Source organism: Xylaria bambusicola, assembly GCF_022495145.1.
Source record: "Xylaria bambusicola strain CBS 139988 unplaced genomic scaffold F5B22scaffold_3, whole genome shotgun sequence".
Taxonomy (NCBI): domain Eukaryota; kingdom Fungi; phylum Ascomycota; class Sordariomycetes; order Xylariales; family Xylariaceae; genus Xylaria; species Xylaria bambusicola.
Genome location: NW_025953556.1, coordinates 1,601,136 through 1,623,477, shown reverse-complemented (window position 1 = coordinate 1,623,477; position 22,342 = coordinate 1,601,136). Strand labels below are relative to the sequence as shown.

Below are 22,342 nucleotides of genomic sequence, written 5' to 3'. Positions count from 1 at the left end.
GTTTTTATCTATATAAAGCTTGAATAATGTCACGACGGGCGCAATGTGCAGTGTCGTCGGTGAATACTGGAAACACACTATTAATTATATGGTGACGAAGTAAGGAATGACTTGCCAGGTCATGACCTTCGTCAACTAGGCTATATACACTACGGAAGGCTGTACGCACTGACCACTAACTGACCCACTAACCTAGCCACTCATTTGACCCAACCTGTACGGCTAGCCCCAAGGGCTAGGAGCCGTAACTAATAAGTATAAATAGTTAAACAATCTTCCACTTTAGAGAAAGAGAAGAGAGATCAAGGCCCTAGAGACCCCTAGTAGATTATTAATGAATATGACTAAGTTCCAAGCCCTCTACAAGAGCCCTTGTCACAATATGGGATGACACTTGAAGACACATGCATTCAGTTCACAAAATTGCGGCTCTGCGAGCTGAAGTCCTGCAGATCCAGTGTACTAGACCTTCGATAGTCTGAGGCTGCCTACCAGTTCACCAGAACCAGCTAGTGGTGACGTCGAATCAACTGCATAGATACAATATGTGAGAGCGGGGTTGGCGACAAATAATTCGGATTGTGATGTTGGCAGATGACAGGCTACATGGTGTTTCAGCTTGCTTCTCGTAACGACTATTGCGAAAGAGGGAGATCACAAGCCTGATAGTAATCGGCAAGAAGTAACCATGCTAAAGGGAGTGCTTCTGATAGACTACAACTGACTTATAAAAGCCATGCCGGTTGATACTGCACGATTATTACTTCTCTAAGCTTCGAGCAACTTGTTAGCTTTCTCTGTGTTGTCGTTGACTAATTATCTACAACCTCGACCATTTGGGTCTCGTTCACTTACCTTAAATTTCACAATGACTCAACAATTCGAGTTTCAGTCACGCCTCAAGGTGAATCTAAAGACTGCAGATGGATTCTACGACCAGGGCATGGCCGTAACCCAAGGCATCATCAACTCCAGCTTCGAAGGCCTATACAACAGGTACCCTGACCTGCAGAAGATCGAATGGGACAATGATGAAGCCGAGATGAAGGCAGACTTGCTACCCTCGCGAATTCTCATCCCTGACAGCGTTGGGTTGAACCTGACAAAAGTGTATCATCAGATTCGGTTCGTGTTCTTGAGCCTTGCCAATTCTTTGTACCTTCGTCCCCGTTGACTATAAACTTCCGCTAAAACCATACCGACTCAGGTTTAGCAAAGGGACCCTGAAAAAGAAGGGGACCGTTCAACGAACATACACCTTGGACGGCTGGATGGTGTGTGTCGCCTGCGACCTAGACCAGCAGTTCATCAACAGGAAGGCGGCAGACAAGGAAACGAAGACGGAGAAGGCACAACGCGAGTTCATTGAAAACGAATTCGACGTGCCGGGGGATTATCGCATCGAACGTCTCTATGCTAAGTTAACTTGTAATTCTACTTTCACTCTCCTTTCTTGATGGCTATATGCTGCCGATCGATTGCTAACGCGATGGGTGACGTTCTCTTCATTACTAGCCGCGAATTGGAACAACTTCGATATGGATAATTCAGTATTTCTCGATTCAGACGGTAAAGTAATGAAATACGACGACTGGAAAGATGATGACGATGCTGCTGCCTCTGCATTTTCAAGTCTCTGTAGCTCCTGGGCTAGAGCTATGAATAAGAAGGGACTGACGACGCTGGGTATCAAAGTCTCTCTACCTGACAAGGGTGTGTGACATCTCAAGAATCGAAGATTGTTATGCTTTGGAACGTTCTTATCACTGACACTTAAGGTTAATATAGTTGCCAAGGAGCACCCTACATTCAGTAAGCGCAGATTCTTCAAATAACTTAACAGCCTGCTTCTAGGGACATGACTGTTAACTTTAGATCGTAACGTAGCTCCCACCTCCATGATTCATCAGATCTACCCTTACCGAGATAAGGATGGTAAATCCAGTACCGGCTTCACAACTCTCGGGAATGCCAATTGCCTTCTGTACCTTGAGAAGGTCGGGGGTGCCAAGCTACCTGACTCGAAACAAGTCGGCTTTTCAGGGAATTTCTGCCATCCTGCCTCAGGTCAGCTACCAGAGGTGAGCGGGTCATTTCTCGTGACCCAACCGCTCTTCGTGGAGAAATTCCTCCTAGAGCAGCTGCAGTCACTTAATCAAGCAACGACTATATGGGTCGGGCCTCTATACGGCAGTGCCAATGGCTGGGGCTTCCCTTACGACTGCGGCCATGACCCTGATCACCAGTCATATACCAGCAGCGTCTTCCAGTTCCAGAAGAGTGCGGATGGAAACAAGTATACGTATACGAGGAACATTGACAAATCGAAGGGGCCGGTAAACGATCAGAACATTGATAACGGGAAGACGTGGTGGCAGTCGGAGCATTGGAGTGAGTACTGTTACCAGACCTTCACATCCGCATCGGGCATGTCGATCCCTTACTGATGCGTTTCAACTTTTTCTTCTCAGGCAAGGCCTCTTCAACATTTACATTATCTCCCGGTACAGCAAAAATGGAGCTCAAGGGAGAGTTCCAATATTGCCGCGGTATCAAGATCGCCAACAATTCTTCCATGTCGAATCCCCAGCATCACTCTCAGTAAGTCAACTGATTCTCAGGAAGATAGCCGTTCCATAATCGCATTAGAAAAAAAAAGGTATGTCTGCTGATGAAAGTGCTTCAACTCCAGTGAGCTGTACTCTGGAAAATGGAACATCGGAATCACCATGGTGACCGTGGACGGAGGAGTCGAGCTCGTCCTGGGCGATTCGTCCAACAGCGACAACCCGATGCACCTAGAGATGACGGGAGAGATGACGGAATCCGAGTCTCTCAAAGCCTACCATACCAACGAAACAGAGCTACGTGACGCCATCGGCAAGAATATTAAACAGCGCATGAAGGAGCTAGGAAAATCCCTCACCAGTGGCGTCCATAGCCCTGGGAGATTCGTGTACTCTGGTGCTGGTCAGCTTGACTTTTCGAACCCTCTATTTACCAACAATGGATCTGTGATCGCTACGGTCACCTGGAAGCCGTATGTATTACCCCGAGCCCAAGATGAGAGCCATTTCTTCTTCTTCTTCTCCTCCTTTTTTTTTTCCCGGAAAGAATACTCCTATTTCATTTACAGTAGGCTGCTGACGAATGAACAATAGTATCCCTGCGGAGAAAAAGGTTCTCGTCAACCCCCTTAAGAAGGCGACGACATCCACATCGACTACGGCGCGGTATGTGAGTCTGAAGAGTGCGAACAATGTTAACAACCCGATGATTCCTCACCCATCGAAGCTGGGCAAGCTTGTTGTGGCTTCCGAGTAGCGAATGAAAGTGATGCTGGGCAGTTAATAGGTAAAGGTAGGAACGGGTCACGAGCGCACTTGAAGTCTCGAAACGCGGATCTCGGTCTAAAGCAGGGGCCGAGTGAGGTGAGGCCCGAGAAACAGCATAAGTGGGTAGTGAAGGGCAGTCCCTGGTTCGGCACAAGCTCGGGAGTGGATTGGCTGAGTTGGGTCTTTCATTGTGGTTATGATTCCCTGTATTTGACACCTAAACATGTGTCGTGAATATAGCCAATACGGCTATGGCGCGGGGTTGCAGTTATAGCCTATACAACCCTTCGCACTTCAATGCAAATCAATCAGCCAATATGATCAACTTCGCTCGCACGACCAATCATTGTCTTTGTAACCAGTTGTGATCTATGTGGCCCATATGATCAAAGACGGTACATGGTAAATGTAGCCTTTGTAGTCAGGTCAATTGTCGTCAACTGTTGTCAACACCCACAGCCAATGGGGGTCTTTCGTCATGTGGCTAGGCTTCATGTGGCTGATGGTAATGTGGCTGATCACACGTGGTTGCCCAGCTTATACCTACCTAGAGGTACTTCCTGTTCGGGTCTCTTGAAGAAACCCAGCTGAGAAGAAAAATGCTATATTAGAGAGCCTAGAATCGAAATATCAAAGGCATAAGATTAAATGTTAGAGACATAGTTTCATAGGAAGTGGGCTGTTTTATTAAACTTCTAGTGTACTCACTGGTATTTGGCAGTGTAGAATGAGTATACTTAGTAAGCTTACCGTCTATCGAGCCAATCAGATCCGCCAATTGATGTGCTAACCTAGCGGCTTTAGGCACCTTAGCCGTAAGGCATTATGGCACGGTTTTGCGACATGTAAGGCCCCGGAGTCTGCTAAAAATGGTGCTCTTGGCAACCGACTAGCGGTGCTCCATCTGATTCTGATGGGAACTGATACAGTGTATTAACTAAGTAGGATTCCTAGTGATAGAATGAATCATGGAAGCTTTGGCTGATAGGTTCGACCAACTGTAGCTTATCCAAGCTGTCGAGACTGTAAGACAATCATGTTCGTGTAGGTCTCTACAAATGCATACCTACTTGATTATATCTCTGCATATTGCAGGCTGGGGCGTGGTTACATAAGTACATACGAAGTACCTACCTACCCTTCTGGAGTGGGGACACATGTACCTCTTCTAGGTTGTACCCTAATCCCCACTAAGAGCTACTTTAGGTGCTGTGCTGCATCTAAAGGACACTGGGCAGTTTGCGCTAACCTCCCTTATAAGCATGGTACCTACTGGGGATGCCGGGCGCTGCAGCGATAGCTTACTGCCGCGGCCCCCCCAGCTGTCCCTCTCCCCCCCAAAAGGCCACGTTGGTGTTCTCCTAGAAGCAAAAAGGTTCTAGCAACTTCGCGCAGATAATAAATTCCAATTGATTGTCTCCTTCTCTCCGCTCGATGTCTTTCTTCCTTTAGTCTTTCGTGGAGAATCATTTTTCTTCGTCGTCAGCTCTGGGAATCCTTCATCGTCGTTTCCCATTCCCCTCGTCCTCCTCGTCTTGATCTGATCTCCCTTACCATCGCCGGGTCGGCTGCCGTCGATAACTAAAAGCTCTTTCGTGGACAGCTGTCTCTTTCTCCGCCATTTGGCTTCTTCATTGATTCTATATATATTTTATTCACTAGCAGTTATGCATCTCAACTCCGCTGTCGCTATTGCCCTTCTGGCAGGCGGTGCCCAAGCCCATGGCTTCCATGGCATGGGAGGCCCTCACGGTCACGCTGGCCAACACCACATCCCAGGTGCTCCTGGTGCCGGTGGCGCTGCCGCGAAGCCATCCACCTCGTATACCATGCCTGCCGTGATGCCCACATTCACTGTGAGTCTATCCTATGTTATAGCTTCCTAGCGCATACTGGAGGTGGTGAAAATGCTAACTGCTGTTCTTGCCGCATAGCCTACTACCGCCAAGGGCGAATTCGTCGAGCAGTTCGGTAATGGCTGGGAATCTCGATGGAAAGCCTCCCACGCCAAGAAGGACACCAAGGGCTCGGAAGAGGAATGGGCCTACGTTGGCGAGTGGGCAGTTGAAGAGCCCTATATCTACAATGGCCAGGTTGGCGACAAGTATCTCGTCGCTAAGAACGCTGCCGCCCATCACGCTATCTCTGCCAAGTTCCCCAAGGCGATTGACCCTAAGGACAAGACTCTTGTGGTCCAATACGAGGTCAAGCTGCAGAGTATGTTTCTCATTGCTTTCTCACATCTTTACATAAGCTAATCGTATCTGTCCAGAGGGTCTCGAATGCGGTGGTGCCTACATGAAGCTCTTGCGTGACAACAAGGCGCTTCATCAAGAGGAGTTCAGCAACGCCTCTCCATACGTCATTATGTTTGGTCCCGACAAGTGCGGCCACACCAACAAGGTTCACTTCATTTTCAACCACAAGAACCCTAAGACTGGCGAATACGAGGAGAAGCATCTTTCTTCCCCTGCCCAGGCCGACATTGACAAGTTCACTCACTTGTACACTTTGATTGTCCAGCCCAACAACACCTTTACTGTACAAAAGGATGGCGAGACCGTTCGTGAGGGCAGCCTCCTTGACCAGTTCTCACCAGCTGTCAACCCCCCAGAGGAGATTGACGACCCTGAAGATAAGAAGCCCGAGGACTGGGTTGACGAGGCACGTATTCCTGACCCTGAGGCCAAGAAGCCAGAGGACTGGGATGAGGATGCGCCATTCGAGATTGTCGATGAGGAAGCTGAAAAGCCTGAGGATTGGCTCGAGAACGAGCCCACGACCGTTCCCGACCCCGAGGCCCAGAAGCCTGAAGATTGGGATGACGAAGAGGATGGCGATTGGGTTGCCCCTCTTGTGCCCAACCCCAAGTGCGCTGAGGTTTCTGGATGTGGTTCTTGGACCAAGCCCATGAAGAGCAACCCCGACTACAAGGGTCCCTGGAGTGCCCCGTACATTGACAACCCTGACTACAAGGGAGTCTGGGCACCTCGCAAAATTGCTAACCCTGACTACTTTGAAGACAAGACCCCTGCCAACTTTGAACCCATTGGCGCTGTAAGTTAATTGCCCTAGTCTCTTTTCGAAGTGCGTTCACTGACTTGTAGGAAAATAGATTGGCTTTGAGCTTTGGACAATGCAAGCTGACGTGTCGTTCGACAACATCTACATTGGTCACTCCATCGATGAAGCCAAGAAGCTAGCCGACGAGACTTTCTTCGTCAAGCAACCCGTTGAGAAGGCTATTGAACAGGCCGAGAAGCCCAAGGATGCTGACAAGCCCAAGTCTCCATCTGACCTCAAGTTCCTCGACGACCCTGTAACCTACGTCAAGGAGAAGCTCGACCTCTTCCTCACCATTGCTGCCAAGGACCCCGTTGAAGCCATCAAGTTCGTTCCTGAAGTTCCTACCGCTATTGGCGGTCTTCTAGTCACCATCCTTGCTCTTGCTGGTATCCTCACATCTGGAGGCAGCGCCCCAGCCCCCGTCAAGAAGGCGGCTGCTGATGCTAAGGAGAAGGCCAAGGACGCCAAGGACAAGGCTGCTGAAGCTGTTTCTACTGGTGCCGAGAATGTCAAGGCTGAGGTGAACAAGCGGGCTGGAAAGGGCTCATCGTAAGGTGCGAGATAGTTGGGTTATGCAAGGAGTAAAAATAATTGCACCTCTACGTGGTTAGGGCTGGCCTGGAGATGGCCAGGGCCTGTAATACTATACCACCAAGGATAGGGTCTCTTTGTTGCAGTCGGTTACTTCGCATGGCGTACGTGTGTATTTACTTATTCCCAATAAATTGGTCAATTTATATATCTATGGAAAATTTTGTGCAGTGATTGATTATAGGGTTATCTCATGACGAATTGGCTAGTTGTGACTATCATCAATCTAGCTTCTAGAGTAGAGTATATGTCCCAGCACATCTATTGCCGAGGATTTGAATAGTCTCGTTTCAACTTGCCTGTTTGACTTGACACAATCTAGCCATGAATGCGACCTGAGACATAAATGGGAGATAGGAGTGCCTACTTAGTAGATCGGGTTAACCATGTAGAAGTAAGTTTAGCCTATAGGGCGGATGAATGCTTATCACGGATTCCGTGGTTAAAGCTTAGAAGCCGTATTATATTATACTGCAGAGCTAGCTATCTTTGGTTGCTTAAGTATACTTTTGGTGGATGGTAGACGTTGAATTCGATTACTTGCCAGTGTTAGTGTACGATCGCACATATAATTCACCGTGCGAGTGTCGATGGCTTCATTAAGTATTTGTGTATTTGTCCTACCGAGTCTCTAGTTCGATGGCTTGAGTAGATAGGTAGTTTAATGTAGTTCTGTAACGAATCACGGCATATCACAGACCAGGAGAAATACGAAGTTTTCCTTTCGTCCCTTAAGATCGATATAACCATCACCGTTATCGATCACAAAATGTCAAGACAAAAAAGACAAGAGGAGAGAGCGCTTTTGTTTTTTTATATTCTGTTTTTTTCTTCTTCTATTTCGTCTTCATTTCCTTTCTTAATCCATTCCTAACCAAACCGCACGGGTATCAACGCTATCAATGACTGCCTACCTGCCTAATCCACTTACGTCCAATCCTTCACTCCCTACCATCATGACCCATTCATTCATCTCATCCACTGACCGGGCGCCGTCCCCTTGTATGCAACCTCATTATCCCGGTACGTAACGCGCGCATCTGCGTACGAGTCATAAGACAAATATACTTAGTTAGACCATGTATATCCAAGTAAGTTACCAAACAAAAGAAAAGATAATGGTAGACTCAGGACTGAGTCTAGAGTCTGGCTTTCACACCCCTGCCGCGATATCACCTCCGGTAAATTAATTCCTTGGCTTCCTCGCGAAGCCGTTCAACATCCTGTATCCCGCACCACAGCTCCGACCCTCTTCGATGACGCCATGGACGCCCTCAAGACACTTGCCCGCCTCGCGGACCTCGGCAGCGTCGAGCCAGAGGCGGCCCTCGCCCGCAACTTTCTCCATCTCGCAGCGCAGGAGCCAGCGCTCCCACGCCCAACTACCAGCAAGCCCGGCGATGCTGGCGGCGCCATTGGTTGAGCCCTGAACCATGGCTGCGATCTCACGAGTCCTCTCGATGCCTTGGCTGTCGCGGACGACAGGGAGAGGCTTCTCTCCGGCTGGGACCTTGGTGTGGCCCATAGGGAGGCACATCCAAGCGCGGCGGACCTCGCTGAAGCCAGCTCGGCCCAGACGGCCCAGGAAGAGTCGAGTAGGGCTCGGGTCGTAACCCAGGGTCTTGAGCGAGAAGCCAAACTCGACTGATTTGGCGAGGCCAAGGGGACCTGCGTTCATGATGTCTGAGTCGATTACTGAGAAATCAAGATAGCCATCAGGCTTCAAGACTCGCATGATCTCGCTGAGGCAGCTCTCCCACTCATCTTCACCGTTCTCGCCGATGAATTTGAGAATAGAGTGAAGCTCCCGAGCAGAGACAAGATCAAAGTGTCCGTCGGGGAAGGGCAGCTTTGTCAGTCGCTCAACGGCGACCTGGCGGTGGTTTGATGGGCCACGCATATTGCAGTTTGACAGTTGACGAATTGACTTAGTGGTCACTGTATAGACTTTCGTGTTGGGATAGGTGATGGCGCAATGCCAGGCCCAATCGCATGTTGCTTGACCACCAAGGTCGAGAATGCGAGCACGGCTCTGGGCGCCTCCGATGCGAGAAAGTCTTGCCAATTGCTTAGCGATGGGGGCGGAGAATAGTCGTCCGTTGTTCAAAGCCTTGACTGCGCTTACGTGCCAGTTGGCTGTAGCCATCTGAGCGAACGCTTCCTCCTCCTTTTCACGCTTCAGCTTCTCCGGGTCATCAACGAGAACATCGTCACCACGAACAACGTTGGCACTCATGCGCTTTCGTGCGGACTGGGGGACTACCGACAATTGATACTTGCCGAGTAGCTGATTGCGATGGGCCTCACGTAAAGCAATGCGTTGCGCCTGGAGAGCCTCGAACCGTGGGAGACGGTGGACGAAGGCGTCTGATTGACTAGATCGGATGATATAGTCCTGGAAGGCCCGGTAGTATGCAGATTCTTTTTGAGCAAGCTTGGAGGGAAGAGTACGGGGAACATTTGTCTGGACCACGATTTCCGAGAATCGAACGGTCTTCTTCTTCTGAGTGATTGGGGATGCATCGGATTCTGCCTCGGATCCCTTTTCCTCACCCTTTACACTGATCTCAATTGTCTCTTGCTCCTCCGTGGGACTCGACTGTGACTCGTCTTCTACGACAACGCCTTGGAGATAAGCTTTTTGCGCCATAAGCCAGAGCTCTGTACGATCAAGGTTGACAAGAGCCGCTGACTGCTGCTTCTTTGGGTATTCAGGGTCATACACTTCTACAAGATCGGCTGCTACTAGGTTGTCATCTGGAGATGTGGGCTCAATCGCAGCAATGGGTGATGTAACGGGGCTCCTTCGTTCAATGCGGCGTGCTGTTAAGGGAGTCTGTGGGAGAGTGTTCTTAGCCCGTACAACCTGCTCCAGAATAATCGGTCGAGCGGTGGGCATGCCATCCGACATAGTGCCCCTGATTTCGATAATGTGTTCAACCGGGGCCGTGATTGTGGTGGAATCGATGTGTTGTACTGGCACAAATGCTGGTCGTGCAGGCATAGGGGGAGCTGGCTCTAGCCATGGACAGCGATAGAATTGTTCTGCAGTAGTTGAGGTAGGTGTTGCAGCATCATCAGGTGTCTTGGTAGGCAGATGCCAAGTGTGTCTTGCTCGTGGCGAAAGGCCGGAAAAGAAACCGCCGGGAGATGGGATCTCAAGTCTCGTCAATCCATTAAGAGGTTGTCGGCCTCCAGTTGTTAGCCTTAGGGACGGTCGGGTCTCAGAAAACAACCGCCGACTTTGCTGTGTCATCTCAGGCAGTCTCTCCTCCGGAAGTTCAATGACCTGCTCAGTTCGGTACTCATCGTCGGTATCCTCACTTCCAGATAATGCCTGTAATGTTGCTAGAGCAGCAGGCTGTAGCTGTACTCCAGACCAATCAGCCAAAGGAGCCTCGTCCGACTCCATAACTGGTGTTACTGGCGCGGACATAGCTGCCATCTGGTCGGATGTGAAGCTGCCATCTAAAGACGGTGGGGCTGATATCCTTGGTACTTCTTGAGCCTGTTGGGATTTCATGTAAGAAATCACTGCGGGGGACATCTCAACTCTTGACGGTGGTGTTGGTGGGATAGGAGTGGTGAGTTTCTTCATATCTGGTCTTCCAGACCAGCTCTCTAGACCAGATTCCCGCTCACCTGGGATAACTAGGGGCGGCAGCTCACGATGAGATGAAGAAGAAGTTGTTCTCGAGTGCTTTGCGGGAGCCGCACGTGAGTTCTCCTGGTACATTTGCGATGAAGTTCTCGTCATCTTTTGGCGGGAGTCTTCATCATCTGATACATCATATATATCATCGAATTCTGTGACATCAGTACTGACACTAGCCCTATTCCATGGATTTGAGCATGTTGATGGTGAAGCACTCTCGTCGAAAGATGCCGTCGACGGGGAATCGGGTAATATGGGTGCTGACATGAAGTGATAACCACGCGGCGTGGGGAACTGATCACTACGGGGTGATAGCCATTGCACTATCTTCTCATTTGTCGGCCGAGCCTGAACTCTCCGTTGGTTCTGCAGAGCAGCTCGCTTGCGTTGTGAAACTTCAGGCTCTTCCATTATTGTATTAAGTGACCTTCCCGGCCTTCGAACCTGCGAAGGTGACGGAGGTGGCTGATAGGTGCTCGCCGGTAAGAGAAACAAATCAGACATCTTGAAATGGGATGTACGGTGGAAAGTTCAATAATCCAATAAAGACCGAGGTAGTTTACGATAAGAGAAAAATCCGAAATCAGCAGTGAAATGGACGTCCAGCGTCATAGAAGGTAAATAAGGGACATGGAAAAAAAGAGCCCCCAATGACTGGAATGCTTCGGTCGACGAAGCGAAATAAGAAACGAGGCAACCGAAAGGAAGCTTAAAGAGAGGAGAACAGAAGGAACCCAGCCTACCGGGCGCTTGGGTATGAGTAGTTTTATTCCTTGGGGCTGTGAACCTCAAGCGGCTACGGTGATGGGGAACATTCTACGAAGAAGCCATCAGGCGCTTCCCCCAAGCGAGGACAGGCGCAGTCACACAGAACGCACATAACCTTGCATAACGACTGCAGGTTTGCCCAGAATGCACACTTACGCGAGCCCGATTGGGGCATGAGGGCGTGAAAACCATGGGCGAAGAGGACTCGCGGTGTCGCTGACAGATGGTAGTCTGCGATGCGATCGAGTTGGCGGCCGACAACTCAGCCCAATCACGGCTGGCCAGTCGGTCGGCGTGGAGAGATATTCTTAGAACCCATGTCGGCGCATCCAATCATGGGGCTGGCGCCGAGCGGTGGAGCGGGTGGGCAGCCGGTGATTGGAAGCCGACTCCATGTTCCCAAGCCAATGGCGAGGAGCTGCCTGCATCGGGCGCTTAATAGCCTAACGTCGCTCCGTGACCGTAAGCACGATAATCCGTGATTGGACATGCGACGCTCACGATGGGATGACTCGAGAGAATGGGGATGCAGACCACCGGAAGCAACTGCGAAGGGATACGTCATAGGCAGGCCTTGATTCCCTACTACGGTATGTATATTGATCGTGCCGACGGGGTCCGGTTCAGTGGCCAGTTACTGCAGGTGGTCTGGTAAATGGTCTGGAAGAAACAGCGCGCTTGGCCGGCGGCTCGCTGTGCCACTGTTACCCCCAGCCGTAACCAGGTTATAGTCTAGCTGGCATATCCATGTGACATATCATTCAGACTAGCGAGAGCAGTTCTTGAGGTTATCCAGGCCATCCATGGCAGCCCGACTGGATGTGGGGTGGTTTCGAAGCGCGTAGCAACAACCATTGTGGTGGACGGGCGGACGGTGGGTGGTGTGAGGCTACTATGAGCTGACAACGAAAGGGAGAGATGGATGTCTGTCGGTTGGAGAGGAGAGAACTAGACGCTGTCTAGACACCTAACTGCCAATGCTTCTAGATCGATGGTAAGATGTAAAGAATCTCAAAGCCTAGATGCATTGCAACGATAACGATAATCTGCTATGCGCGTCACAACATTGACAGCTACCTACCTACCTACCGGTATTGGATTGTCATGGAATGGCACATCTCCATGTATTGTAGTTTGTAGAATGATGATAGGGACCTACTCTGTAGTGTCCTTAACACTGTCCCTACCTGTATAATAACCTAGGTTGTAGCTGCCAACAGCAGCAATTTGACAACTGCATATGTACCTACTGGATGTGCTCGAGAGTTCAACGCCCGATTATGTAACTAAACGGAAAGAATTCAATAGGAGACTCCCGTCCAACAATGAATATGCCATGCCTACTTCTTACCTATCTTTGTAGAAATTTAATATAGATACCTACTATAAGGTATGGTTAACCTTCTTTGAATTTCTAGCCTTACATAGTACCTACATAGTAGGTACCGTAGGTGAGAATTGGGATGAAAATGCTGTGACTAGGCTGCGACTGGACAGAAGCTGGGCACTGCAACCCCAAGCAAGTGGGTCGACTTCTATTCAATCGCATCGTGTTTGAGCACGCGGTGCAATCACCAAACTACCCCACCATCGTCAATGACCCCGCCATCTCTTTCATGCCACCTTCAAATCAACAAGCAAAGCAACCAAAAAAAAAGAAGGCCACCAAGCCCGCTGATCTCGCGATACCCCGTCAATGCTGATGTAACCACAAGCGGGACTACACAAATCAGACCTCATAGCTTCATACACCTACCTACACCTACACATACAACAAGTACAATTTGATTGATTGCTTGATTGCTTGCTTGATTGATCGATCAATTGATTGGGCCATGGCAGACACCGAGCAACCAGAAGTTCCGAGCGAACCCCAGAGTCGCCATGTCACCTATTGCGGCGGTAAGTCGGTCCTAGCTGCTAGCGAACTGCTTGCTACCTATGCATCCCATTCCCTCTTTCCACCTCGCGCCCTGTAATGTGGGGGAGAGGAAGCTCAGCTAATAAACAATGTCGGCTCAGTTTGCATGCTACCCCCAGAGGTATGAAGCGCCCTCGCTACTGTCATAAACCAAGCAACCAAACCAACTACGAGCCTACACCCAGACCAGACCGATCGAACCAGTGAACAGAGGAGAAAGACGATGCTAATCTGCACAACTATAGTACTGCGAGTATGGCGGCACAGTCAAGAAATGCCAGGATTGGCTGCAGAAAGCTCACCCTGCCATGTATGAACATATATGGTCAGCCGGTACGTGTAGTCTAGTCTTCCATCCATCTCCGTCGATGCCAAAGCGGCGACATTGGCTAACCGAACCAACCGCGTGATAATATACAGAAGCGCTAGAAGCCGCCACCGCATCGCTATCCGTCGAGGCCCAGAAGCGCGCCGCCAAAGACGCCCAGAAGAAGGCCGCCCAGGCCGAGAAGGCCGAGCAGAAGCAAGCCGACAAGATGGCCAACAGCGTCGTCACGATAAAGCGCGTCGAGCGGAACAAGCGGAAGTTCGTGACGGCCGTGTCGGGCCTGGAGGCCTTCGGCCTCGACCTGAAGAAGGTGGCCAAGGAGTTCGGCAAGAAGTTCGCCACGGGGTCCTCCGTGACCAAGGTGCCCAGCGGCGGCGAGGAGATCGTCGTCCAGGGCGATGTGAGCGACGAGATCGAGGAGTTCCTCCTGGAGAAGTACAAGGAGATACCGGAGGACAACATTGAATTAGTAGACGACAAGAAGAAGAAATCGTCGTCGTGATTCCCCGTTCTCAGAATCCACTATAGTCACGCTGGGAGGCATCAAGATATTCGATTAATGAAAACGCTAATTCTTTTTGTCCCGAGGCAAATGTGATGCCGTTTAGCCGGCCTGATGATATCCCGTGGTCCCTAGCCGAACGCCGTGCGCCTAATCCTTTCTTGTGTACATGCAAACCGTCGTTTACCTAGGCCATCACTCTAAGGTCCCCGTTTCCTTAGCGTCCTCCTTGTTGTTGGCGCCGCCGGGGCTGCTTTTGCTGCTGGGGCGGTCTTCGTTGTGGCCGATTTGATTGTGCTCATCACGTTCTTCTTGGCGGCGGGAGCGGCTCTCGTTCTCGAGGCAGCCGTTTTCTTCTTTACCACGGTTGCGGTACTTGCCTCGCTCGATTCGCTGGCCATACTGGCCTTCCGTTTACCCCGAGTAGCGGTAGTAGATGGTGGTGGCGCTGCTGCTTTGCGTGTCCGGCCGGTTGCTGTCGTCGCGGTAGTTCCAGCACTGGAGCTTGCTGTTGAGGAGGCGGTGGCTTTCCTCGCGGTGGTTGCTGGTCGCGTAGATTTGGCTCTTTCTACTATACTTGAAAGGATATTTGAAGAAGCTTTGTGTGCTGGTGCTTTCATAGGTGATGCAGGCCGGCTGATTATAGATTTTGTAGGCGAAGCCGGCCGGTCTCTAGGGAGAACACGCGTATTTGATGATGTTGGTGACAGAATTGCTGATGCTGGAACCGGCGGCTTTGATATCGCAGGCGCGCCCCGTACTCTCTTCTTAGGGTTGTCGATAGCTTCGCCTTGATTCTCCTTGTCCGCGCCAGAAATCTCGGTGCTAACTACTGTTAGTTTATATGCGCAAAGGTCATGTTGAAAGCCGCACCTCAACCGTTTATACCCGCGAACCGGGCTGGCCGTAGGCACTGGCTTCCGGGGGATAGGCTTAGGCGATGTGCCATCCTTTGCTGGGACCGGCGGAGGCTTGTTTACATACTGAGGCCTGGGTGCGAGCCGAGTGTTTTGTGAGTTAAGTGTCCTCTTGGGAAGGTCCTCCATCCTAAGCTTTCGTAGTGTCGTTGGAACACGATTGACGCGCATTTCTACGCGTGATCTCAGCTGCTGTGCTTGTATGTTATACTGAGCCCTTAAGCGCCGCGCGCGTTCGGTAACTGAATTCATTATTATTAAACGCCGTTCCTGGGAGAAACCCCCCTCCATTGATACTTACTTTCTAGCTGAAGGTTGTCAATCAGTGCCTGCTTCTGAGAAAGCGTGATGCCTATTTTGCGCTTCTTGATTATAGGACTCCTCCGCGGGGAAGTGCTCGGCGGCGAAGGAGATTTGCGTTTTTGTGGCCGTACGGGAGCCATGATAATCTGTTGCAGTCAAGTTTCGTATAAGAATCGGTTGAATTACGCGTTCGAGGGTGTTATATATCAGTACAATTGGTGTTCTTGATATGAGCAGCGGATTCAATTTCAAGGGATGCGCGCAGGGGTGAGGAGCTGGCTGGTCGTGTCGAGCCTAGAATGTCCTTGTTTACATTTAAAAGCTACCCCGGTTTCTTGTGTCTGGCCAAACGCGGAACACTGCTTGTCACTACACTGCATCCCGACTGGTCCGAGCACGCATCTGGCCCCACCTGCAAGCGCTGTATTATGTACCTGTTATACCAATTCTAGAGGGGAGCCCAATATGGCTAGGTCGGTACTTACCGGTACATCACCTACGATGTACTTCGTAGTGACATGGTAGTGCTCAGTACAGTGAGCTCAAGGCTGCACTGACCTGACGTCTACAGCACGAAGCTTCCGGTCATCTATCACACCCAACGTCCACATAATTCCAGCCTTGTCGTTCCTAGCTGACCATTCCTTAAGGAACAGCATCGAGCCGCCTTCCCCCCTCACACTGGCAGTCCACGATCCCTCACTACTTGTTCGCAATTGCAATCCGGAACTACCTCACCGTCTATTACGCCCGATAGCCCCGACTTGTGCTTGTCAAGATGCCTCTTCAGGCTGTGATGCTGGTAGTGGACAACTCGGAGAGCAGTCGAAATGGAGATTACACACCGTCCCGCTTTGACGCTCAGGTCGATGCCATAAATATCATATTCGATAGTGTGACACAGGGAAACCCGGAATCGTCCGTTGGCCTGATGAGCATGGGCGGCAAAGGACCCGAGGTCCTTTCGACGTTGACAACGGAGCGAGGAAAGCTGTTGGAAGGTCTACACCGCACCAAGAAAAAGATATCTGGTTCTTCGCACCTTGCCACGGGCATTCAAATTGCTAGTGTATGTCCATCTCGCCCAGTCGACCCTTAGCTCGTACTAATCTTGATGTTATAGCTTGCCCTGAAGCACCGACAGAACAAATCGCAACGCCAACGCATCATTGTATTTGTATGCTCGCCTGTAGCTGATGATAAAAAGAAACTGGTCAGTCTGGCCAAGAAGATGAAGAAGGGAAATATCGATATCGACTTCATCTTGTTTGGTGATCTGGACGACGACGATGTACAGAACAAGTTGGAGGCCTTCAATGAGACTGTGAAGGGTAGTGATAACTCTCATCTTGTTGTCGTCCCTCCAAGTGGCAAACTTCTCAGCGATCAACTTCTTTCTACACCGATACTTGGCGAGGGAGCAGCGGGTGGCTCTGGAGGTGGCGGCATGACCGAAGGCGGAGGAGATTTCGGTGGTTTCGATTTCGACCCAAGCGCTGACCCAGAATTGGCGCTCGCCCTACGCATGAGTATGGAAGAGGAGAATGCCCGACAGGCCAAGGCCGCTAGAGACGAAGAGGCCGCCAAGGGCAAGACGAACCTAGATGATATTAAGGAGGAGGGCGAGAACCAGCCTCTGCTAAATGATCGAGGCGAGCCAAGTGGTGATAAGAAAGACAAGGACAGTGGTGACAAGATGGACACATCATAATCCGATGGGTCCCCCCTTTGAAATACCTGATGCATGCATGAATTTGGGTGTTAGGAGTGTATACTATTAGATGACGATTTGATACACTAGGCTTAGAGGAAATAGTTGTCCCAAGATCAAGGCCACATAGCTACGACTTCATACTTGATGAAAAAAACCCGTTTATTGCAAAGAAACCATTCACTCCTAAACGCCATGCCATGCAAAGAACCCCTAGACTATAACGTGCGTCGAGTTTTCATGCCTCGTGCCCCGAGCTCTCTAGGACTCCCCGATAGTGCTAAGAAGGAGAAACTCATCATGAGCCCCATCACCGAGAAGTATTAATTTCCCTGATGTAGGAATTCAGCTTTCTATCAAAGGTGTCGCAGCGTATAGGCATCTCAAGCGAGTAGAAGGGATTCTTGGTGACATAGTCGGCATACAGATCATAGACTTTGCGCATGGCAACATCCACATTAGCCTGGAGCGTGTCGGTGAAGAGGAGGAACTTGGTGCCAGTCAAGGTATTGAAACACTGTAACCGGAAGTTTTCAGACTCGAGTACCTCAAGACCAGATGGCGGGTCAGGACGATTGGGTATGCTGTCTGAGGCATTTGAAGCACCCTGTTGTTGTTGTTGTTGTTTGAGTGGATTCAAACGGGTGGTAATCGCGTGGACTCTGACGGTAAAGTGGTCAGCTCCCTACAGGAAAGTGATGCCAAAACATCTCGAGGCCCTGAAATTACAGTCCAGCTAAGACAAACTCTTGAGAACTCACCCATGGAAAGTTCCAGCTAGGACCAGATAGTCATTTGTATTCAGCTGATTCAAGCCGTCCCCAAAGGTGCGGTTGTAGATGAGACCCCCAGCCTTGTTAATGACAATAAGAGCTAATATGCCCCTTTCGACACCAATATCATTAGCCACTATTCAGACATTGGGGGATTCAGGGTAGCTTACATGATGATAGCTGCAAGTCGGGAACAATGATGGTGTAGGAAATATGATGCTTTACTCTGACCCTGAAAGCTTCACTTGATCATGTCCAAGCGCTCTTGAGAAGTTCAGTTGACCACCACCACGTAACTTATGAGCTGTGACCTTGGGGATGATGAGTGAGAGTCCTGGCCTGAGGAACGTCCAAAGTTTCCCTACATACACTTTCCCATGTACCTACATGGGAATGAATGTACTTTCCTCAATAAATAGTGGGAGAAGGTACCTACTACAACGCTAATTGGACTCTACAAGTACATACCAGGTACCTAATATAGGTAGCTGCAGATAGGCAGGTCAGCGCATTTCTTGCAGGCAACAAGTCCACTATGTAACGCGCTAGACTGGACATTCAACTCGCGTGCCTTTCAACTTTTAGATCCAGGCCAAATCTCGGAAAATCCCAGAGTTAGGCATCTGATTCAACCTCCTTACAAAGACCACGTCTCTCTCCCGGGCGCCGAAACTGCACAGACACCAATCACAAGGCCACGTATATATTGACCGCATCATTTCGACATCAGGAATTGGCCAATAGCTTCCCGGCGCATCGCTTGCTACTCGTGTCAGACGGCTACGCTTGAGCTCACCACCGATCCCGCTTATTCTTTGACATCGCAATCGCAAATCCTTCCCACCCTTCCACAGCCGATCACTCTGCTCGTGAGCCTGGAGACAAAGCAGCCGCCATGTCGCGCCCTGCAACAGAACAATTTCATCAGACTTCGCGCGCCAAAGCGGTAGCGGCCGGTAACGAAGAGGCATCGACAACGATAAACCTGGGAGAGTTCCAAGATGTCGACACATTAACGCTGTCAGAAGCTGCGCTGGTCATCAATGCGCTGGTAGCGAAGCGACGGAATGACCGCAAGAATATCAATGAGACCGAGTACGCCTGCGCAGGCCCTTCATGTATTTTGATGGTTTTACCATGCTGTACATGATGCTCTTCACACTTGACCATGGAAGCTAATATGTGCTCATGGGCAGGATGTTGACAAAGACCGTTGACTACTTAGACGCTTTTTCACGCTTCAAGAAAAAGGAGAATGTTGAAGCTGTTGAGCGGCTATTAAGCTCTCATAAGGAGTTCCACAAATTTGAACGTGCGCAACTTGGTATGTGACATTTTTCTTCCTCACGTCCTTGTCTACTGCAGGACTCACAATCAAGTCATAGGCTCTCTTTGCTGCGAAACCGCCGAAGAAGCCAAGACGTTAATCCCATCACTCACCGACAAGATCACTGATGAGGATCTGCAAGAGCTGCTTGATGAGGTGAACAAGCTGATGCCGAATTGAGCTGAATACAAGATTGGCTGGTTTGTGATCTTCACTCTGTTGGTGATGTCGATCATAAATGATGCCAGACAAGAACATCTAAACCGTCCACGCGTATATGATATTGCTCACCCCAAGCAACAAAGCACCGCCCGATTTTACCCCTTATCACTCACCAACTTCCTCTAAACCAATAGATCATGAGTGTGTTTCCTGCACGGCGTTTTGCATTGCACATTGCTTGGTTGCATAAAACTTGCGTAAGAAAGGGAGTAGGCTTGCTTTTTTCCCCCTTATTATTTCACGAACTGCATGAATGGCGTTGGGTATGTCTGCTACAGTTGAGGAGTGGAAGAAAATTGCCTTTGGAGGGGAAAAGTCTAGACTAATTTCCATCTTTCCTCTTTTTCCTTCATCCCCTTTACTTCCCCTTAGTTTATTCGTTTTGCTTGTATACCCCTGTCCAAGAGGAAGAGACTGGGCAAAGAACACTGGGGAGATTAGGGGCACCTCTCTAATTCCATTCTTGGGCTCCAAAATTGACGGAATAGAAGGAAGATTGTGTCAAATGTGAGATTAAAGAAGACAATACTTTTATTATAAAAATGTTTTCGTTGGGACCGGCTAGGCTTTCTTGCCTGCCTGCCTGCCTATCTACCTAGTTGACCGCTTATCTTTCGCTCACAATGTGACGAATAGGGGTAGTCAAGTCTCAAGCTCCTCGTACATGGTATCATCTCACACATTTCCAGTCCCTAAAACTCATAGTGCAGGGAACACCTCGTTGGATATGTTCATTAAAGACGCTGCCCTTTTCTTAATCTCATCCATACAGAAACACAAATCAACGACGGAATAGAAAAAGCTGCAAACATTATTCATCTCCATATGCGATATCCCTTCCCTGACGCAACTATCACTACTATCCACCCATCACGGTCCAGTTGCCCAACTATTAGCATACTGTTTGTTCATGCGCTCGTCTTCGGTGGCATTCAGCGTAGCCCGAGGTTGCACCCACGGGAGATTCGACGAGTCGCGGTTACTCTGGATACTGCCGCCGCGGAACCCGGGCGTCAGGAGCGGCGGATGGAGTTGGCCTGCGGCAGATGGCAAAGAGGGACGTCCGGGAGGCGGCAGCGCCGTCGTGTCCGGTGCCTGCGTCGTCTGGACGCCAAGATTGGGACGCTGTGTCTCAGAAGAGTCCAGCTCGGCGTGCGTGGGCTCCGGCTCTCGTATCTCGGGCACGGTCATCTGCTGAGCATTTCCTGGGTGGGCTCCAGGCGTGTATAGCTCGCTGCATCCGGCACGAGTCTCTGGTGCTATGACATGTAAGGATATAGGCGCTTGCATATAAACATATGGAGACATACCTGGAGGAGGAGGAGGAGGGGCAGGAGAATCACCACCTCCACGCCTACCCGTGTTGAATTCAAAATCGAAACCCATAGAGGGCGATTCCATGGGTGTAGGGCTGGAACCCCTCAGCGAAGACATGCGCTTCGACAGACGGCGCCGACGCGCGTACCAGAAGAAGCTCGTGAGAAATACTATGACGCCTATGGCGCTGATAACGCTAATTCCCGCGATAGTGCCATTAGGAAGACCGCTGTCATCTGACGACGAAGAGTTCGTCGGGAGCGGCGCCGGGAGCGTCCTTGTCGCACTGCTTGGGAAACTGGACGTACTAGCGACACTAGTAGACAGTGTCGTGCCGTCTGTCGCCGTGGTGGTGGAAGCTCCTATATGTGTAGAAGACTGCGAGGACGTGGATGTGTCCGGGTCGGAGGTGGTGGAGGTCTCTGTCTCCGTATCTGTCTCGGGGTCCCTAGTCGTGAAATCTGGCAATGTTGTTGTTGTTGTCTGGGTGTGTTCTTCTGTCTTGGTGCTTTCATGACTTTTACTGGATTGCTGATCAAGAGCCTCATCGCAAGGTTTTGGAGAATTGCGGTATGCGCACGGGTCTACCTTGCAACAACCCTCGAAATTGCCGCAATGATAGAAGACGGTCCCCTGCGTACAATCCCCCCGTGCAGCGATGGGCAGAGCAGGCGTGATGAATGGAAAAGTGATCATCATTTTGAAAACTTCGTTCGGGCGGTTAAGGTAGAACCAATGTACAAGAGATATGTAATGGATGGGAGAGAATAATCGAAGTTGACGGGCGAGGTTCTTAGTCGAACGGCCGTACCTGGAGTAGTAGGAACACAGAGGCGAGGCTATGGTATGACCGGTCAAAAGAAAATAGATACAATGTGCCACGGCTGTAAATCAACAATAGGTAGAAGCCGATAATAGTGAGCGTAAATTCCAGCAACAATGTCATTCACGCATTCGCTAGCCGGTTAGCACACCTCTTGCCTCAGTGAGTGTAAAGGTGTAAGAAGAAGCAGACGCCCGGGGAATTACCAACGAAAAGAAATAAAATAGTGAAATTCCCAAGAATCACAAGAAGTCTCAAAGTGATACCCGGCTGTGACCGTCGCTGGGATACGAATCCTAAGGTGTGATTCAAGGTATACAAGTTTGAGAATAGGTATTGTCCTCCTACACGATACCAAGGTGAAGAGCAACCGGCGACAGATGATCAGCGCAAGAAAGACAACGCATCCAGAGCAAGCAACTTCATCCAATACCAAAGGTTACCAACCAGGCCAATATCGCCGAGAACGAGAATGCCCGAAGCGCCTGGGAAACAGTCAGTCATTACATTCATATCACTTCGCGCCCGCAGCCCAACCCGCTCGTCCACACCGCCAGAACGGAGACCCCAGAGGAGAGCGGACACACACACCTATCCCAGAGCCTCGCGACTCCCAGGTCCGTGGACAGCAATACGTCGTGGGAGCAAAGCAGAGCAAGCGCCACACTATAGCAAACGCTCATACCAAGAGGGCAACAGTGCGGTGTTTGCCCGCCGGTATATTTTGCATCGCCCCCAAACCACGATCCACTTACATGCCTCATGGACAAACCTAGACATATG

At 50.2% G+C, this 22,342-nt stretch overlaps 9 protein-coding genes across 9 annotated transcripts; 5 read left to right on the top strand and 4 right to left on the bottom strand.

Moving 5' to 3' along the window:
• Positions 1–299: 299 nt before the first annotated feature.
• On the top strand, positions 300–3,754 carry F5B22DRAFT_589306 (uncharacterized protein). The gene is made up of 8 exons (XM_047973731.1): positions 300–1,125; positions 1,208–1,428; positions 1,516–1,713; positions 1,789–1,812; positions 1,888–2,391; positions 2,472–2,601; positions 2,693–3,040; positions 3,162–3,754. Exons 1-8 carry the CDS (start codon positions 869–871, stop codon positions 3,322–3,324), a joined length of 1,845 nt encoding a protein of 614 aa, XP_047835514.1. The 5' UTR covers positions 300–868; the 3' UTR covers positions 3,325–3,754.
• An 897-nt stretch (positions 3,755–4,651) lies between these two features.
• On the top strand, positions 4,652–7,582 carry F5B22DRAFT_589296 (Calreticulin family-domain-containing protein). Its single transcript, XM_047973730.1, has 4 exons — positions 4,652–5,191; positions 5,270–5,552; positions 5,608–6,392; positions 6,451–7,582. Exons 1-4 carry the CDS (start codon positions 5,003–5,005, stop codon positions 6,952–6,954), a joined length of 1,761 nt encoding a protein of 586 aa, XP_047835513.1. The 5' UTR covers positions 4,652–5,002; the 3' UTR covers positions 6,955–7,582.
• A 596-nt stretch (positions 7,583–8,178) lies between these two features.
• Positions 8,179–11,058, bottom strand: F5B22DRAFT_633442 (methyltransferase domain-containing protein; the record flags this gene model as incomplete). The annotated part of the gene is made up of 1 exon (XM_047976829.1): positions 8,179–11,058. One exon carries the CDS (start codon positions 11,056–11,058, stop codon positions 8,179–8,181), a length of 2,880 nt encoding a protein of 959 aa, XP_047835512.1.
• Positions 11,059–12,780: 1,722 nt separating this feature from the next.
• On the top strand, positions 12,781–14,266 carry F5B22DRAFT_271095 (density-regulated protein DRP1). Its single transcript, XM_047970202.1, has 4 exons — positions 12,781–13,317; positions 13,438–13,457; positions 13,582–13,669; positions 13,757–14,266. Exons 1-4 carry the CDS (start codon positions 13,251–13,253, stop codon positions 14,164–14,166), a joined length of 585 nt encoding a protein of 194 aa, XP_047835511.1. The 5' UTR covers positions 12,781–13,250; the 3' UTR covers positions 14,167–14,266.
• Positions 14,247–15,744, bottom strand: F5B22DRAFT_271106 (uncharacterized protein). The gene is made up of 3 exons (XM_047970204.1): positions 15,385–15,744; positions 15,040–15,325; positions 14,247–14,991 (listed from the first exon to the last, which is right to left on the bottom strand). The coding sequence occupies exons 1-3, from the start codon at positions 15,524–15,526 to the stop codon at positions 14,367–14,369; spliced, it is 1,053 nt and encodes a 350-aa protein (XP_047835510.1). The 5' UTR covers positions 15,527–15,744; the 3' UTR covers positions 14,247–14,366.
• Positions 15,745–16,038: 294 nt separating this feature from the next.
• F5B22DRAFT_271098 (von Willebrand factor type A domain-containing protein) lies at positions 16,039–17,319 on the top strand. The gene is made up of 2 exons (XM_047970203.1): positions 16,039–16,455; positions 16,510–17,319. Exons 1-2 carry the CDS (start codon positions 16,165–16,167, stop codon positions 17,095–17,097), a joined length of 879 nt encoding a protein of 292 aa, XP_047835509.1. The 5' UTR covers positions 16,039–16,164; the 3' UTR covers positions 17,098–17,319.
• An 88-nt stretch (positions 17,320–17,407) lies between these two features.
• On the bottom strand, positions 17,408–18,692 carry F5B22DRAFT_642304 (Sybindin-like protein; the record flags this gene model as incomplete). The annotated part of the gene is made up of 3 exons (XM_047978103.1): positions 17,408–17,759; positions 17,859–17,981; positions 18,667–18,692. The coding sequence occupies 3 exons, from the start codon at positions 18,690–18,692 to the stop codon at positions 17,408–17,410; spliced, it is 501 nt and encodes a 166-aa protein (XP_047835508.1).
• Positions 18,298–19,525, top strand: F5B22DRAFT_271067 (HRDC-like protein). The gene is made up of 3 exons (XM_047970200.1): positions 18,298–18,965; positions 19,067–19,194; positions 19,256–19,525. The coding sequence occupies exons 1-3, from the start codon at positions 18,766–18,768 to the stop codon at positions 19,375–19,377; spliced, it is 450 nt and encodes a 149-aa protein (XP_047835507.1). The 5' UTR covers positions 18,298–18,765; the 3' UTR covers positions 19,378–19,525.
• A 584-nt stretch (positions 19,526–20,109) lies between these two features.
• Positions 20,110–21,716, bottom strand: F5B22DRAFT_271080 (uncharacterized protein). The gene is made up of 2 exons (XM_047970201.1): positions 20,730–21,716; positions 20,110–20,678 (listed from the first exon to the last, which is right to left on the bottom strand). The coding sequence occupies exons 1-2, from the start codon at positions 21,433–21,435 to the stop codon at positions 20,290–20,292; spliced, it is 1,095 nt and encodes a 364-aa protein (XP_047835506.1). The 5' UTR covers positions 21,436–21,716; the 3' UTR covers positions 20,110–20,289.
• Positions 21,717–22,342: the final 626 nt, after the last annotated feature.

Coding starts and splice junctions, on each gene's coding strand:
- F5B22DRAFT_271095 (XM_047970202.1), top strand. CDS start 13,251: ATGGCAGACACCGAGCAACCAGAAGTTCCGAGCGAACCCCAGAGTCGC. Junction 13,458..13,581: donor TTTGCATGCTACCCCCAGAG/GTATGAAGCGCC, acceptor GCACAACTATAG/TACTGCGAGTATGGCGGCAC. Junction 13,670..13,756: donor TGAACATATATGGTCAGCCG/GTACGTGTAGTC, acceptor GATAATATACAG/AAGCGCTAGAAGCCGCCACC.
- F5B22DRAFT_271098 (XM_047970203.1), top strand. CDS start 16,165: ATGCCTCTTCAGGCTGTGATGCTGGTAGTGGACAACTCGGAGAGCAGT. Junction 16,456..16,509: donor CGGGCATTCAAATTGCTAGT/GTATGTCCATCT, acceptor TTGATGTTATAG/CTTGCCCTGAAGCACCGACA.
- F5B22DRAFT_589306 (XM_047973731.1), top strand. CDS start 869: ATGACTCAACAATTCGAGTTTCAGTCACGCCTCAAGGTGAATCTAAAG. Junction 1,813..1,887: donor CAAGGAGCACCCTACATTCA/GTAAGCGCAGAT, acceptor ATCGTAACGTAG/CTCCCACCTCCATGATTCAT. Junction 2,392..2,471: donor GTGGCAGTCGGAGCATTGGA/GTGAGTACTGTT, acceptor TTTTCTTCTCAG/GCAAGGCCTCTTCAACATTT.
- F5B22DRAFT_271106 (XM_047970204.1), bottom strand. CDS start 15,526: ATGGCTCCCGTACGGCCACAAAAACGCAAATCTCCTTCGCCGCCGAGC. Junction 15,326..15,384: donor TGACAACCTTCAGCTAGAAA/GTAAGTATCAAT, acceptor TAATGAATTCAG/TTACCGAACGCGCGCGGCGC. Junction 14,992..15,039: donor CGCGGGTATAAACGGTTGAG/GTGCGGCTTTCA, acceptor AACAGTAGTTAG/CACCGAGATTTCTGGCGCGG.
- F5B22DRAFT_271080 (XM_047970201.1), bottom strand. CDS start 21,435: ATGATGATCACTTTTCCATTCATCACGCCTGCTCTGCCCATCGCTGCA. Junction 20,679..20,729: donor CCCTCCTCCTCCTCCTCCAG/GTATGTCTCCAT, acceptor TACATGTCATAG/CACCAGAGACTCGTGCCGGA.
- F5B22DRAFT_271067 (XM_047970200.1), top strand. CDS start 18,766: ATGTCGCGCCCTGCAACAGAACAATTTCATCAGACTTCGCGCGCCAAA. Junction 18,966..19,066: donor AAGAATATCAATGAGACCGA/GTACGCCTGCGC, acceptor GCTCATGGGCAG/GATGTTGACAAAGACCGTTG. Junction 19,195..19,255: donor ATTTGAACGTGCGCAACTTG/GTATGTGACATT, acceptor ATCAAGTCATAG/GCTCTCTTTGCTGCGAAACC.
- F5B22DRAFT_589296 (XM_047973730.1), top strand. CDS start 5,003: ATGCATCTCAACTCCGCTGTCGCTATTGCCCTTCTGGCAGGCGGTGCC. Junction 5,553..5,607: donor ATACGAGGTCAAGCTGCAGA/GTATGTTTCTCA, acceptor GTATCTGTCCAG/AGGGTCTCGAATGCGGTGGT. Junction 6,393..6,450: donor ACTTTGAACCCATTGGCGCT/GTAAGTTAATTG, acceptor GTAGGAAAATAG/ATTGGCTTTGAGCTTTGGAC.